At 38.4% G+C, this 18149-nt stretch overlaps 1 protein-coding gene across 1 annotated transcript in view; it reads right to left on the reverse strand.

Moving 5' to 3' along the window:
* Positions 1–18149, reverse strand: part of ADAMTS20 (ADAM metallopeptidase with thrombospondin type 1 motif 20) — a 216070-nt gene that overhangs the window by 32332 nt on the left and 165589 nt on the right. The window contains 2 exon segments of the mRNA NM_001110539.3: positions 8963–9133; positions 9209–9382. Coding sequence (NP_001104009.3) covers positions 8963–9133; positions 9209–9382 — 345 coding nt within the window.

Below are 18149 nucleotides of genomic sequence, written 5' to 3' on the forward strand. Positions count from 1 at the left end.
GACTTCAACACTCCACTGTCAACATTAGACAGATCAACGAGACAGAAAGTTAACAAGGATATACAGGAATTGAACTCATCTCTGCACCAAGCAGACCTAATAGACATCTATAGAACTCTCCACCCCAAATCAACAGAATATACATTCTTCTCAGCACTACATCACACTTATTCCAAAATTGACCACATAATTGGAAGTAAAGCACTCCTCAGCAAATGTACAAGAACAGAAATTATAACAAACTGTCTCTCAGACCACAGTGCAATCAAACTAGAACTCAGGACTAAGAAACTCAATCAAAACTGCTCAACTACATGGAAACTGAACAACCTGCTCCTGAATGACTACTGGGTACATAATGAAATGAAAGTAGAAATAAAGATGTTCTTTGAAACCAATGAGAACAAAGATACAACATACCAGAATCTCTGGGACACATTTAAAGCAGTGTGTAGAGGGAAATTTATAGCACTAAATGCCCACAAGAGAAAGCAGGAGAAAGTGTCTAAAATTGACACTCTAACATCACAATTAAAAGAACTAGAGAAGCAAGAGCAAACACATTCAAAAGCTAGCAGAAGGCAAGAAATAACTAAGATCAGAGCAGAACTGAAGGAGATAGACACACAAAAAACCCTCCAAAAAATCAATGAATCCAGGAGTTGGTTTTTTGAAAAGATCAACAAAATTGACAGACCGCTAGCAAGACTAATAAAGAAGAAAAGAGAGAAGAATCAAATAGACGCAATTAAAAATGTTAAAGGGGATATCACCACTGACCCCACAGAAATACAAACTACCATCAGAGAATACTATAAACACCTCTACGCAAATAAACTAGAAAATCTAGAAGAAATGGATAATTTCCTGGACACTTACACTCTTCCTAGACTAAACCAGGAAGAAGTTGAATCCCTGAATAGACCAATAGCAGGCTCTGAAATTGAGGCAATAATTAATAGTCTACCAAGTAAAAAAAGTCCAGGACCAGATGGATTCACAGCTGAATTCTACCAGAGGTACAAGGAGGAGCTGGTACCATTCCTTCTGAAACTATTCCAATCAACAGAAAAAGAGGGAATCCTCCCTAACTCATTTTAGGAGGCCAGTATCATCCTGATACCAAAGCCTGGCAGAGACACAACAAAAAAAGAGAATTTTAGACCAATATCCCTGATGAACATCGATGCAAAAATCCTCAATAAAATACTGGCAAACCGGATTCAGCAGCACATCAAAAAGCTTATCCACCATGATCAAGTGGGCTTCATCCCTGGGATGCAAGGCTGGTTCAACATTCGCAAATCAATAAACATAATCCAGCATATAAACAGAACCAAAGACAAGAACCACATGATTATCTCAATAGATGCAGAAAAGGCCTTTGACAAAATTCAACAGCCCTTCATGCTAAAAATGCTCCATAAATTCGGTATTGATGGAACGTACCTCAAAATAATAAGAGCTATTTATGAGAAACCCACAGCCAATATCATACTGAATGGGCAAAAACTGGAAAAATTCCCTTTGAAAACTGGCACAAGACAGGGATGCCCCCTCTCACCACTCCTATTCAACATAGTGCTGGAAGTTCTGGCTAGGGCAATCAGGCAAGAGAAAGAAATCAATGGGATTCAGTTAGGAAAAGAAGAAGTCAAATTATCCCTCTTTGCAGATGACATGATTGTATATTTAGAAAACCCCATTGTCTCAGCCCAAAATCTCCTTAAGCTGACAAGCAACTTCAGCAAAGTCTCAGGATACAAAATTAATGTGCAAAAATCACAAGCATTCTTATACACCAGTAACAGAAAAACAGAGAGCCAAATCATGAATGAACTTCCATTCACAATTGCTTCAAAGAGAATAAAATACCTAGGAATACAACTTACAAGGGATGTAAAGGACCTCTTCAAGGAGAACCACAAACCTCTGCTCAGTGAAATAAAAGAGGACACAAACAAATGGAAGAACATACCATGCTCATGGATAGGAAGGATCAATATCGTGAAAATGGCCATACTGCCCAAGGTTATTTATAGATTCAATGCCATCCCCATCAAGCTACCAATGAGTTTCTTCACAGAATTGGAAAAAACTGCTTTAAAGTTCATATGGAACCAAAAAAGAGCCCGCATCTCCAAGACAATCCTAAGTCAAAAGAACAAAGCTGGAGGCATCACGCTACCTAACTTCAAACTCTACTACAAGGCTACAGTAACCAAAACAGCATGGTACTGGTACCAAAACAGAGATATAGACCAATGGAACAGAACAGAGTCCTCAGAAATAATACCACACATCTACAGCCATCTGATCTTTGACAAACCTGAGAGAAACAAGAAATGGGGAAAGGATTCCCTATTTAATAAATGGTGCTGGGAAAATTGGCTAGCCATAAGTAGAAAGCTGAAACTGGATCCTTTCCTTACTCCTTATACAAAAATTAATTCAAGATGGATTAGAGACTTAAATGTTAGAGCTAATACCATAAAAACCCTAGAGGAAAACCTAGGTAGTACCATTCAGGACATAGGCATGGGCAAAGACTTCATGTCTAAAACACCAAAAGCAACGGCAGCAAAAGCCAAAATTGACAAATGGGATCTAATTAAACTGAAGAGATTCTGCACAGGAAAAGAAACTACCATCAGAGTGAACAGGCAACCTACGGAATGGGAGAACATTTTTGCAATCTACTCATCTGACAAAGGGCTAATATCCAGGACCTACAAAGAACTCAAACAAATTTACAAGAAAAAAACAAACACCCCCATAAAAAAGTGGGCAAAGGATATGAACAGACATTTCTCAAAAGAAGACATTCATACAGTCAACAGACACATGAAAAAATGCTCATCATCGCTGGCCATCAGAGAAATGCAAATCAAAACCACAATGAGATACCATCTCACACCAGTTAGTATGGCGATCATTAAAAAGTCAGGAAACAACAGGTGCTGGAGAGGATGTGGAGAAATAGAAACACTTTTACACTGTTGGTGGGATTGTAAGCTAGTTCAACCATTATGGAAAACAGTATGGCGATTCCTCAAGGATCTAGAACTAGATGTACCATATGACCCAGCCATCCCATTACTGGGTATATACCCAAAGGATTATAAATCATGCTGCTATAAAGACACATGCGCACGTATGTTTATTGCGGCACTATTCACAATAGCAAAGACTTGGAATCAACCCAAATGTCCATCAGTGACAGACTGGATTAAGAAAATGTGGCACACATACACCATGGAATACTATGCAGCCATAAAAAAGGATGAGTTTGTGTCCTTTGTAGGGACATGGATGCAGCTGGAAACCATCATTCTTAGCAAACTATCACAAGAACAGAAAACCGAAGACCGCATGTTCTCACTCATAGGTGGGAACTGAACAATGAGATCAATTGGGCTCGGGAAGGGGAACATCACACACCGGGGCCTATCATGTTGGGGGGAAGGATTGCATTGGGAGTTATACCTGATGTAAATGAGAAGTTGATGGGTGCTGACGAGTTGATGGGTGCAGCACAGCAACATGGCACAAGTATACATATGTAACAAACCTGCACGTTATGCACACGTACCCTAGAACTTAAAGTATAATAATAATTAAAACAAAAAGAAAAAAGAAAAACTTTCCAGGTCTTGGCACAATGAAAGGAAGACAGCAGAGTTCTGACCGGTAGTGTGTACATACCTGTGAGGACACCAACCAAAGTGAGGCAATTAACCAACCAAAAGGCTTAGAAGTTACTTTTTCTAATGATCACACAGAACCAAATATAGTGCCTATTCCCTCCAGCTAGACTGGAAAACTTAAATACATGAGGAAATTGGTAAAGTACTCAAAAGAGTCTTGCCACAGTAGAGAGGAACAGTAGATTAAACAATATACTGGTCTGCCTAACAAATCTTAAGTGCAAGGCAAGAGAGGGTCAAACTGCTCTCCAACAAAATAAATGCAACCCAGAACAAAACTCAAAATATATGTATAGGAATAAAGAATAGTCACCAAAAAGGTAAAATTCATGGCTGACATGCAACAGAAAATTAATTGGCATGCAAAGAACCTGGAAAATAAGACTCATAATGAAGAAAACAACCCGTGTATCAAAACATCCCTAGAGGGGTGACATCTGTGAAAATGGAAGAATAAGGACATCTAAAAATTCTCTCTTCTATAACGGCAGTGAGAAAATGGGCAAAATTTGCCGGATCAGTTTTATCAGAACTCTGGAAACTGACCAAAGACTTGCAGCAATCCAGAAGGCATTTATTCAATAAACATGGCTTACTCTTGGTAAGAAGAACAAGTTCTGTGATGGTTTAACTTCCTCTATGTCCATCCTCTTCTTTCTAGCTCCATGGAAACCTTTAAAATCAACAGCCCTGTAATTATGGTGAAACCAGAATTCTGGCAGCCACTGGAGGGGAGCAGAACAGGTTTGGGCATCATTCAAAGCCACATTCCTAGAGAATTGTCATGATTTGAACTGTTTAGTGATTTTCTGGAAGACCCCACTTGCAAGAATCTCTTTGTTTGACCTGACTTGCTCAGTTCTAAAAATCTAGGGACATTTGTTGCGCTCAATGAAAAACCAGTGTTTAACTTTGCAGTTTCCAGGATGCCGAAAAACAGTTGGAGCAACAACAGGCTAGCCAAAAAAGCTTAAAAGGAAAAACTAGGGAATAAGATGTTCATCAGAGCTTTGAAAAGCTCCATTGTATTAATGAGATCTAGATGGCTGTGAACGTGCATCAGATTGTACACATGTCCAGGTCTGTCTGCAAGCTCAGGAAGCATCTGAGGAGGGCCTGCAGCCTCTCCTCCAGCTGACTTCAAGGCTCTACACAAACAGAAAGTTAGGATTAAGGAACTGTTGTCATCTACCTGATGAGTGTTGAAGGCCACACCCTACTCCCAACTCCCCGAAACACAGAACTTTGGCAAAGTCTAGGGAACCAAAATTATTGGTTCCAGAGATTAAGGAAATTACTGTTCAGTCATAGCTGACAACTAAACTAAGTGAGCAGAGACTTCAGTGGCCATGTATGACAAATAATACAGACTTTACAGTTAGCTCAGAAAAGTCACTAAAGAAACAAACGACAACAAACAGCAGCAACAACAAACCCTGGGGAGGAAGGAGACGCTAAATAGATTTATCACAAGTAAAGAGATTAAATGTGTAACCAAAACGCTTCACATAAGAAAAGCCCAGGACCAAATGCTTAAAGAATTAGCACCAAGCCTGCCAAAACTCTTCCACAAGATAGAAGAAAAAGGAGCACTGCCTAACTCATCCTATGAAGCCAGTATTTCCCAAAACCAGACAGACATCACAAAAAAATAAAACTATAGACCAACATTTCTTAAGAATATAGATGTAAAGTTCTTCAACAAAACACTATCAAAACAATTCCAGCAACACATAAAAAGGACTATACACCATGACGAAGTAAGATTTATCCCAGGAATGCAAGGTTATTGTAACATATGAAAGTCAATCTATGTAATACACCATACTAATAGAAGAATGAACAAAAAGTATGATAATTTCAGTAGATGCAGACAAAACATTTGACAAAATCTAACACACTTTCATAATATACACACGAAGCAAACTAGGACTAGAAGGGTACTTCTTCAATCTGATAAAGAGAATCTACAGAAAATCCATAGTTAGCATACTGAATTAGGAAAACTAAAAGTTTTCCTACAAACAGCAGGAACAAGACTGGAATGTCTGTTTTTACCACTTCTATTTAACATTATTCTGGAATTTCTAGACAGGGAAATTAGACAGGGAAAAGGAACAAAAGGCATCCAGCTTTAAAGCAAGAAGTAAAACTATATTTGTAGATAAGATGACATTGTAAGTAGAAAATCCCATTTAATCCACACACTAAATAATTAAACCCCCCCCGCCAAAATTTTTAATACACAAAAAACAATTCTATTTCTATACACTAGCAATGAATAATCAGAAAATGAAACTAATAGAACAATTCCATTTACAGAAGAATACAAAATACTCAGGAATAAATTAAACAAAAGAAGTGCAAGATTTGTACACTATATAATATACTTGAAATAAGTCAAAACCTAAATTAATTAATGGAAATTCATCCCACATTCAGAGATAAGAAGACAATATTATTAAGATAATAATATTTACCAAATTAATCAAGAGTCGTTGCAACCTCTAACAAAATCTCAGCTGGCTCTTACATAGAACTTGACAAACTGGTCCTAAAATTCATATGGAAATGTAAGAGACTCAGAATAGCCCAGTAATCTTAAGGAGGAAGGAAAAAAGTTGGTTCACTCATACTTCCTGACTTCAAAACTTACTATAAAATTATAGTAATCAAGACTACTTGATTACTATCAATATAATATTGATATTGTAATAATATATTGATAGGCATATAGATCAAGAAAATAGAATTGAGAGTTCAGAAATAAACCAATATATTTATGGTCAATTGTCAATTGATTTTTGACAAGGATGCCAAGCTAATTCAATGGGAGAAAGAATAATTTTTTCATGCAGAAGGACGAAGTTAGACCCCTACCTCACATCACATACAAAAATTAACTCAAAATGTATCAAACTCCTAATTGTCTGAGTTAAAATTATAAAAGTCTAAGAAGAAAACATAGATATAAATCTTTGTGACCATGAAGTAGGCAAAAGTTTCTTAGATATGATACTTAAAGCACAAAGAACTAAAACAAAAAACAAAATTTCACTTCATCAAAGCATACTATTAAGAAAGAGAAAAGATAACCCACAGAATTGGAGAAAATATTTGCAAATCATCTAACTGATAAAAGTTGGTACCCAGAATATATAAATAATTTACAACTCACCCAGTGAAAAAATGAGCAGCCAGGTATGGTGGCTTATGCTGTAGTCTGAGCACTTTTGTAGGCCCAGAAGGGATGATCCCTTGAGCCCAGGAGTAAGAAACCAGCTTGGGCAACACAGGGAGACCCCATTTCTAAAAAAAAAAAAAAAAAAAAAAGAAGCCAGAAATGGTGACACATGGCTGTAGTCCCAGCTCCTCAGGAAGCTTAGGTGGGAGGATTGCTTGAGCCCAGGAGGTCAAAACTTCAGTGAGCTGTAATTATATCACTGCACTCCAGCTTGGGCAACAGAACAAGAGAGCATTTCAAAAAAAAAAAAAGGGGGCAGGAGATTTGAATAGACATTTATCTAAAGATACACAAATAACTAACATATACACAAAAAGATACTCGACATCATTAGTCATTAGATAAATGCAACTTAAACATAAAATAGATACCATTTCATACATACTAGGATGGTTATGTTAAACAAAAAAAGATGGATTATAACAAGTGCTGATGATGACTGATGATGATATGGAGAGAGAAATAGGAACCTTTATACATTGCGATAGGAAAGAAAAATGGTGTGCCCACTGTGGAAAACAGTTTAGCAGTTCCTCAAAAAACTAAATAGAATTACAATACCCAACTATTCTATTCCTAGGCATATGCCCAAGAAAATTGAAAACATATGTCCACACAAAAACTTGTATGCAAATGTTTCTAACAGCATTATTCAAACGTCAAAATTGGAATCAATCCAAATGTCCATCAACTGACAAATAAATAGACAAAATATAGTATATTCCTACAATGGAATATTATTTATCATAAAAAGGAATGAAGCAATGATATATGGTAAAATTTGTATAAAGTTTTAAAATATCATGCTAAGTGAAAGAAGCTAGACACAAAAGACCACATATGGTATGATTACATTTATACCAAATGTGCAGAACAGACAAATTCATAGATACGGAAACAGATTAGTGGTTGTCTGAGACTAGGAGAAAATGTGAGAATAAGGAATTACTACTTATGGGTGCAGATATTTTTTTGGGAGTGATAAAAAGGTCTGGGATTAGATCATGGTGATGCTTGCACATACAGGTGATTATACTAAAATTCACTAAATTATAAACATGTGCATAGATGTTAGGATTAGATGTCCAGAAGAGGATGTTAAAATTATAATTTAAAAAAAACTTCAAGAAAAAAATAAAAATTGGAAAATTTTACCTGCAAAAAAAAAAATAGTAACTATGTTTCATATGTTCAAAATGTTAAGTAGAGATATGGAAGATATAAAAAAGTTGAAATTAAACCTCTAAGGATGAAGATGACAATTGCTTAGATAAGAAACAGACTGGTTGGGGATCAGACATCAGAAAGAACAGAAAAGCAAACATAAAGACATCCATATAGTGGAATATTATTCAACAATAAAAGAAAAAACTATTGATACATACTACAACCTGATCAAATCTCAAAATACTTACATCACAGTAGATAAAAAAGTATATACTGTATGATCCACTTATATAAAACTCTATAAAATGAAAACAAGTATAGTGATAAATCACTGCTATAGAAAACAGGTGAGGTCACTTATTGGGTGGGGAGGGAAAAAGGAGGTGAGGGAAGAGATTATAAAGCAGCACAAGGAAACTTTTGGGAGTGACGGAGATGCTCTTTATTTTGAAAATGGTACTGGTTTTATGGCTGTGTACATGTGTTCAAACTTATTAAGCTATATATTTTGAATATATGTAGTTTATGGTTCATCAATTACACCTTGATAAAGCCATTTCTCAAAAGTGGACAAGTGTACAGGGCCAGTTTGCCAAACTGTTCCTGGTGGTTGGTTTCACAGTTGGCACCTACTGACACTTCAGACTTGCACAAGAGTTTAACACATGTCACTATTACTCTATTTGCACCATCCAACTGTCAGTGGTCTCATTCCTTAGATTGATATGCATACCATTATCTGCCCTCATATTCAAATTTTATACCCAGTTTCAGCTGTATCAAATTGTAGATCCCGCTGCTTTATCATGGAGCAAAAATTCTCAACTTCCTTTCTTTACCTTACCTGTGATGAGTCTGCTGTTACCACAATGTAATTGCAAGGAGGGTTCCTGCAATTCTTGGATGTAAGAGACATGGTTGAAGAATTATAGACTATTTCATTCACTTGTCCAATTTGGCTATCTGTGCACTCCGTTCGGTGATGTGAATCTTTTCTCTCACATGATGTTGAACACTAGAAATGCAATAACCAAATGAATAACACATTCTTATATGCAGTGTCTTTGAAAATTTACTTGTCGATATTCACATTCAGCCTCTCTCTTTCCATCCCCTTGTGGTGCACACAGTCCTGACTCCAACATCGACTCTGAGAACAAGGTCGGGTGGACTGATCACACATTTCTTCAACCACCCGACCAACACCTTTCAGTCTGCAGTATATATCCCTCTGCTGAACTCCAGAGCCGCAGGTCATAGAGCACTACAAAGGAGTCCCGTTGATTTGAACAATTAGCTAAGAAATACCAAATTATATAAAAATAGCCAATGGAGCCATCACATATTGTTTATTTTAAATACAGCCTGGTATTATAACGTGAATTAGATAAAAATACATACAATAAGTATTTTTACCATTATCTCTGTAAATGTATATTTTCTTTGTTTGGCATAAGGTACTTCAGCTTTACAGAAACTCTGACAAGTGAATCAAGTTATAGTAGACAGCATCCCAATCAATGACTCTGTCTTCTGACTTAAATGAGTATAATGTCTATCACAATTAATCATGAATTATTCCACAACATTGCTTTTAAATGCCAATTAAATTCTTAGATTATACTCGTTATCTCTCTCAAAGAGACAATAATTTCTAAGATTGTGATATATTCATCTTTTTATCTACAGTACCTACTATAGTTTTTACCTGTTATGGAATCCAAATACTTGCTAATTTTTTTATACTTTAAGTTCTGGGATACATGTGCAGAACATGCAGGTTTGTCACATAGGTACACATGTCTGGTGGTGGTTTGCTGCACCCATCAACCCATCACCTTCATTAGGTATTTCTCTTAATGCTATCCCTCCCCTTGCCCCCAAACCACCTCAACAGGCCGCAGTGTGTGATATTCCCCTCCATGTGTCCATGTGTTCTCGTTGTTCAACTCCCACTTATGAGTGAGAACATGCGGTGTTTGGTTTTCTGTTCCTGTGTTAGTTTCCTGAGAATGATGTTTTCAGCTTCATCCATGTCCCTGCAAAGGACATGAACTCATGTTTTTTTATGGCTGCATAATATGCCATGGTGTATATGTGCCACATTTTCTTTATCCAGTCTGTCACTGATGGACATTTGGGTTGGTTTCAAGTCTTTGCTATTGTGAAGAGTGCTGTAATAAACATACATGTGCATGTGTCTTTATAAAAGAATGATTTATAATCCTTTGGGTATATACCCAGTAATGGGACTGCTGGGTCAAATGGTATTTCTGGTTCTAGATCTTCGAGGAATTGCCACATTGTCTTCCACAATGGTTGAACTAATTTTCACTCCCACCAACAGTGTAAAAGCATTCCTATTTCTCCACATCCTCTCCAGCATCTGTTGTTTCCTGACTTTTTCATGATCATTCTAACTGGCATGAGATGGTATTCATTGTGGTTTTGATTTACATTTCTCTAATGACCAGTGATGATAAGCTTTTTTTCATATGTTTGTTAGCCAGATAAATGTCTTCTTTTGAAAAGTGTCTATACATATTATTCACCCACTTTTTGATGGGGTAGTTTGTTTTTTTTCTTGCAAATTAGTTTCTTTGTAGATTCTGGATATTAGCCCTTTGTCACACAGATTGCAAAAATGTTCACCCATTCTGTAGGTTGTATGTTAATTCTCATGATAGTTTTTTTGCAGAAGCTCTTTAGTTTAATTAGATCCCATTTGTCAATTTTGGCTTTTGTTTCCATTGCTTTTAATGTTTTAGTTATAAAGTATTTGCCCATGCCTGTGTCCTGAATGGTATTGCCTAGGTTTCCTTCTAGGGTTTTTATGGTTTTAGGTCATATGTTTAAGTCGTTAATTCAAATTTTTGTATAAGGTGTAATGAGAGGGTCCAGTTTCAGTTTTCTGCATATGGCTATCCAGATTTCCCAACACCATTTATTAAGTATGGAATCCTTTCCCCATTGCTTGTTTTTGTCAGGTTGTCAAAGATCACATGGTTGTAGATGTGTGGTGTTATTTCTGAGGCCTCTATTCTGTTCCATTGGTCTATGTATCTGTTTTGGTACAAGTACCATGCTGTTTTGATTACTGTAGCCTTGTGGTATAGTTTAAAGTCAGGTAGTCAGTTTTCAAAGAGAATGCTTCCAGTTTTTGCCCATTCAATATGATATGGGCTGTGGGTTTGTCATAAATATCTCTTATTATTTTGAGATGCGTTCCATCAGTACCTAGTTTATTGAGAGTTTTTAGCATGAATGGGTGTTGACTTTTTTCAAAGGCATTTTTCTGCATCTATTGAGGTAATCATGTGGTTTTCGTCATTGGTTCTGTTTATGTGATGGATTACATTTATTGATTTTTGTATGTTGAACTAGCCTTGCATCCTAAAGATGAAGCCAACTTGACTGTGGGGCATAAGCTTTTTGATGTGCTGCTGGATTCAGTTGGCCAGTATTTTATTGAGGCTTTCTGCATCCATGTTCATCATGGATATTGGCCTGAAATTTTCTTTTTTTGTTGTGTTTCTGCCAGGTTTTGGTATCAGGATGATGCTGGCCTCATAAAATGAGTTTGGGAGGAGTCACTCTTTTTCTATTGTTTGGAATAGTTTCAGAACGAATGGTACCAGCTCCTCTTTGTACCTCTGGTACAATTCGTCTGTAAATCCATCTGGTCCTGTGCTTTTGGTTGGTAGGCTATTAATTACTGCCTCAATTTCAGAACCTGTTACTGGTCTATTCAGGGGTTTGATTTCTTCCTGGTTTAGTCTTGGGAGGGTGTATGTGTCCAGGAATTTGTGCATTTCTTCTAGATTTTCTAGTTTATTTGTATAGAGGTGTTTATAGTATCCTCTGATGGTAGTTAGTATTTCTGTGGGATCTGTGATGATATCCCTTTTATCATTTTTTATTGTGTCTATTTGATTTTCCTCTCTTTTCTTGTTTATTAGTCTGGCTAGTGGTCTATTTTGTTAATCTTTTCAAAAACCCAGCTCCTAGTTCATTGATTTTTTTTATTATACTTTATATTTTGGGATACATTTGTAGAACATGCAGGTTTGTTACACAGGTATACACATGCCACGGTGTTTTGCTACACCTATCAAACCATAATCTACATTAGGTATTTCTCATAATGCTTTCACTCCCCTAGCCCCCTGCACCCCAACAGGCCCTGGTGTTTGATGTTCCCCTTTCCGTGTCCATGTGTTCTCATTGTTCAACTCCCACTTATGAGTGAGAACATGCAGTGTTTGGTTTTCTGTACCTGTGTTAGTTTGCTGAGAATGATGGCTTCCAGCTTCATCCATGTCCCTGCAAAGGACATGAACTCATCCTTTTTTTATAGCTGCATAGTATTCCATGGTATATATGTGCCACATTTTCTTTATCCAGTCTATCCTTGATGGATCCAGGATATCCTTGACTGCATTTGGGTTAGTTCAAATTATTTGCTATTGTGAACAGTGCTGCAATAAACGTATGTGTGCACATGATTTTTATAGTAGAATGTTTTATAATCCTCTGCATATATACCCAAAATGGGATTGCTGGGTCAAATGGTATTTCTGGTTCTAGATCTGAGGAATCACCATACCATCTTCCACAATGGTTGAACTAATTTACTCTCCCACCAACAGTGTAAAAGTATTCCTATTTCTCCACATCCTCTCCAGTATCTATTGTTTCCTGACTTTTTAATGATCACCATTCTAACTGGCATGAGACGGTATCTCACTGTGGTTTTGATTCGCATTTCTCTCATGACCAGTGGTGATGAGCTTTTTTTCATGTTTGTTGGCCCCATAAATGTCTTCTTTTGAAAAGGGTCTGTTCATATCCTTCACCCACTTTTTAATGGGGTTGTATTTTTCTTGTAAATTTGTTTAAGTTCTTTGTAGATTCTGGATATTAATTCTTTGTCACATGGATAGATTGCAAAAATTTTCTCCCGTTCTGTAAATTGCCTGTTCACTCTGCTGATAGTTTCTTTTGCTGTCCAGAAGCTCTTTAGCTTAATTAGATCCCATTTGTCAATTTTGGCTTTTGTTGCCATTGCTTTTGGTGTTTTAGTCATGAAGTCTTTGCCCATGCCTATGTCCTGAATGGTATTTCCTAGGTTTTCTTTTAGAGTTGTTATGGTTTTAGGTCTTATGTTTAAGTCTTTAATCCATCTTGAGTTAATTTGTGTATAAGGTGTAAGGAGGGGGTCCAGTTTCAGTTTTCTGCATATGGCTATGCAGTTTTCCCAATGTCATTTATTAAATATGGAATCCTTTCCCCATTGCTTGTTTTTGTCAAAGATTTTGTCAAAGATCAGAGGGTTGTAGTTTTGTGATGTTATTTCTGAGGCCTCTGTTCTGTTTCATTGGCTATTAATTACTGCCTCAATTTTGGAATTTGTTATTGGTCTATTCAGGGATTTGACTTCTTCCTGGTTTAGTCTTGCGAGGGTGTATGTGTCCAGGAATTTATCCGTGTCTTCAAGATTTTCTAATTTATTTGCATAGAGGTGTTTATATTATTCTTTTATGGTAGTTTGTATTTCTGTGGGATCAGTGGTGATATCTTCTTTATCATTTTTATTGTGTTTACTTGATTCTTCTCTCTCTTCTTCTTTATTAGTCTGGCAGTAGTCTATTTTGTTAATCTTTTCCAAAAAACACGTCCTGGATTCATTGATTTTTTGAAGGGTTTTTCATGTCTCTATTTTGTTTGGTTCTGCTCTGATCTTAGTTATTTCTTGTCTTCTGCTAGTTTTCATATATGTTTGCTCTTGCTTCTCTAGTTATCCTTCGCTTATGAAGCTTAGTTTGGCTGGATATGAAATTCTAGGTTGAAAATTATTTTCTTTAAGAATGTTGAATATCGGCCCCCACTCTCTTCTGGCTTGTAGGGTTTCTGCAGAGAGATCCGCTATTAGTCTGATGGGCTTCCCTTTGTGGGTAACCAGACCATTCTCTCTGGATGTCCTTAACATTTTTTTCCTCCATTTCAACCTTGGTGAATCTGTCAATCATGTGTCTTGTAGTTGCTCTTCTCCAGGACTATCTTTGTGGTGTTCTCTATATTTCCTGAATTTGAATGTTGGCCTGTCTTGCTAGGTTGGGGACGTTCTCCTGAATAATACCCTGAAGAGTGTTTTCCAGCTTGGTTCCATTCTCCCTGTCACTTTTAGGTACACCAATCAAACGTAGTTTTGGTCTTTTCACATTGTCCCATATTTGTCAGAGGCTTTGTTCACTCATTTTAATTCTTTTATCTCTAATCTTGTCTTCACACTTTATTTCATTAAGTTGATCTTCAATCTTCTTTTGCTTCATCGATTCAGTTATTGATACTTGTGTATGCTTCATGAAGTTCTCATGCTGTGTTTTTCAGCTCCATCAGGTCATTTACATTCTTCTCTACACTGGTTATTCTAGTTAGCAATTCCTCTAACCTATTCTCAAAGTTCTTGGCTTCCTTGCACTGTGTTAGAACATGCTCCTTTAGCTCAAAGGAGTTTGTTATTACCCTCCTTCTGAAGCCTACTTCTGTCAAATCGCCAAACTCATTGTCCAGTTTTGCTCCCTTGCTGGTGAGGAGTTGTGATCCTTTGCAGGAGAAGAGGCATTCTGGTTTTTGGAATTTTCAGCCTTTTTGTGCTGGTTTTTCCTCATCTTTGTGGATTTATCTACCTTTGATCTTTGATGTTGGTGACCTTGGATGGAGTTTTGGCATGGACACCCTTTTTGTTGGTGTTCAAGGCATTCCTTTGTTTGTTAATTTTCCTTCCAACAATCGGGACTCTCTGTTGCAGGTCTGCTGGAATTTGCTGGGGGTCCACGCCAGACCCTGTTTGCCTGGGTATCACCAGCAGAGGCTGCAGAACAGCAAAGATTGCTGCCTTTTCCATCCTCTGGAAGTTTTGTCCCAGGGGGCACCCATCAGATGCCAGCTGGAGCTCTCCTGTATGAGGAGAGACTCCTCCCAGCAGGAGGAGTCTCCCAGTCAGGAGGCATGGAGGTCAGGGACCCACATGAGGAGGCATTCTGTCTCTTAGCAGAGCTCGAATGCTGTGCTGGGAGATCCACTGCTCTCTTCAGAGCCGGCAGGCAGGAACATTTAAGTCTGCTGAAGCTGCACCCACAGTTGCCCCTTCCCCCAGATGCTCTGTCTCAGGGAGATGGGAGTTTTATCTATAAGCTCCTGAATGGGGCTGCTGCCTTTCTTTCAGAGATACCCTGCCCAGAGAGGAGGAATCTAGAGAGGCAACTTGGCTAGAGTTGTGGAGGGCTCCACCCGATTTGAAAAAATGAGTTGTGGTGGGCTCCATCCAATTTGAACTTCCATGTGGCTTTGTTTACACTGTGAGGGAAAAACTGCATACTCAAGCCTCAGTAATGGCTGATGCCCTTCCCCCCACCAAGCTCCAGCATCCCAGGTTGACATCAGACTGCTGTGCTGGCAGCAAGAATTTCAAGCCAGTGGATCTCAGCTTGCTGGACTCCATGGGAGTGTGATCCACTGAGCTAGATGATGTGGCTCTCTGGTTTCAGCCCCCTTTCCATGGGAGTGAATGATTCTGTCTTGCTGGCATTCCAGGTGCCACATACAAAAAAAAATCTCCTGCAGCTAGCTCGGTGTCTACCCAAACAGCCGCCCAGTTTTATGCTTGAAACCCAGGACCCTGGTGATATAGGCACCTGAAGGAATCTCCTGCTCTGTGGGTTGCAAAGAGCAGGGGAAAAGCATTGTATCCGGGCCGGATAGCACCATCTCTCAAGGTACAGTCCCTCATGGCTTCCCTTGGCTAGAGGAGGGAGTTCCCTGACCCCTTGTACTTCCCAAGTGAGGTGACGCCCCTCCTGCCTGCTTCTGTTCACCCTCCATGGACTGCATCCACTGTTTAACCTGTCCCAGTGAGATGAACTGGGTACCTCAGTTGGAAATGCAGAAATCACCTGCCTTCTGCATTGGTCTCACTGGAAGCTGCAGATAGGAACTGTTCCTATTTGGCCATCTTGGCTAATTTGTTGATTCATGATTATATTTCAATGGATAGGAGTTTTGGAAAGCTGGCTGTGTAAATTGTAAACATAGACAACCTTGTCTTAACCTCTCCAAGTCTTGTTTTTCTTATGTGTACAATTTTGTGTTATTTGTGAAATGTCACAGAACACTTTCCATACATTTATTCCTGTCAACAGCTCTATAAAAGGGATACTATGGCTGAGGACACTGGGACTCGGAGAAGTTAAAGTCCCTTGCCTGAAGTGCTGCCTATAGTTAGTGATTGTCTTAGTCTGTTCAGGCTGCTATAACAAAATACCATAAACTGAATGTCTCACACACCAGAAATTTCTTTCCCACAGTTTTGGAGGCTGGAATTTCAAGATCAAGGTGCTGGAAGATTCTACATCCAGTGAGAGTCCACTTTCTGGTTCCTACAGGGCACCCTCTCACTGTGTTCTCACATGGAAGAAGGGATGAGCTAGCTTTCTGGGATGTCCTTTAAAAGGGACTAGAAAAGGCCCCACCTCCTAATACCATCACCTTGGGGTATAGAACTTCATCATATAAATTTTGAGGAAACACAATCATTCAGATCGTCCCATTCTTTCCCTGCCCCACTCCTCAAATTCATGTCCTTCTCACATGAAAAATATATTCATTCCATCTCAATAACACCAAAGTCTTAGTTCATTCTAGCATCAATTCAAAAGTCTATAAAGTCCAGACTCTCATCTCAGTATCGACTCAATCAGATATGAGTGAGATTCAAGGTATAATTGATTCATCCTGAGGCAAATATCTCTTCAGCTGTGAGCCTGTGAAATCAAGAAAGTTATGTGCTTACACAATACAATGGTGGTAGAGGCAAGTCATAGGATAGACATTCTCATTTTAAAAAAGAAAAGTAGAAAAGAAGAAAAGGGTAATAGGACTTGAGTAAGTCAAAAACCTAGCAGAGCCAACAACAGTAAATCTTAAGTCTTGAGAATAATCTTTGATGCAATGTTCCACCTTCTGGACACACTGGGGCAGGGATCGGGTCCTCAGGGCTCTAGGTGGCATTGCTCCATGGCTTTGTTGGATTCAGCCCCTGCCACAGTTCTCATGGATTGTAGTTAGGTGCCTATGGCCCTTCCAGACTGAAGTTGCATGCCAGTGGCTCTAGTGGTCCGGGGTCACAGGGGCAGCTCTGACGCCATGGCTCCACTAGGCATCACCTTAGTGGGGACAATTTTTTCCTTTTTGCCACTTTAGAACAAGGATGAACTTTCCTCCACTGTCCAATAATATGATAACATGTTACGATTTCCATCTGAGACCTCATGGCCTTTACTATCCACATTTCCATGAACATAGCTCTGCTCTTGCAAAGGCCCTCTTCCTAGCTCATGTGCCCAAGTCTGTAAGCAGTTCTATCCTTTGAAATTTAGGTGGAAGTTGTCACACAACCATGACTCATTTATTCTGTTTGTCAGTGGAGATAGTCCCATTGGAAACTGCTAAAGTTTATCACCTGTGCACTCTGGAGGGTTGGCCATCACAGCCATTGCTATACTTGGGACCACTGGAGACACACCTGAGGTAGTTGAGATATTTGTTATAGTTGAGATATTTGTTATAGTAACACCTCATTATGAGTACTAATTTTTTTATCTTAGTCTATTAGGGCTGCTATAACAAAATACCATCAACTCATGGCTTATAAACAACAGAAATTTATTTCTCGCTGTTCTGTAGGCTGGGAATTTCAAGATCAAGGTGCTGGCGGTGTCAGTGTCTGGTGAGGGCCTACTTTCTGATTTATAAAAGGGTGCCTTCTCACTGTGTCCTCACATGCGTGAAGGAACAAGCTAGCTCTCTGGAGTGTCTTTTATAAGAGAACTAATTCCAACAATGAGGGCTCTACCCTCATGATTTAGTCAACTCCCAAAGTTCCTACCTCCTAATACCATCACCTCAAGGGTTAGGATTTCAACCCATGCATTTTTTTTCAGGTGTGGGGTTGGCAAATATTCAGATCATAG

Source organism: Macaca mulatta, chromosome 11, assembly GCF_049350105.2.
Source record: "Macaca mulatta isolate MMU2019108-1 chromosome 11, T2T-MMU8v2.0, whole genome shotgun sequence".
Lineage (NCBI taxonomy): Eukaryota > Metazoa > Chordata > Mammalia > Primates > Cercopithecidae > Macaca > Macaca mulatta.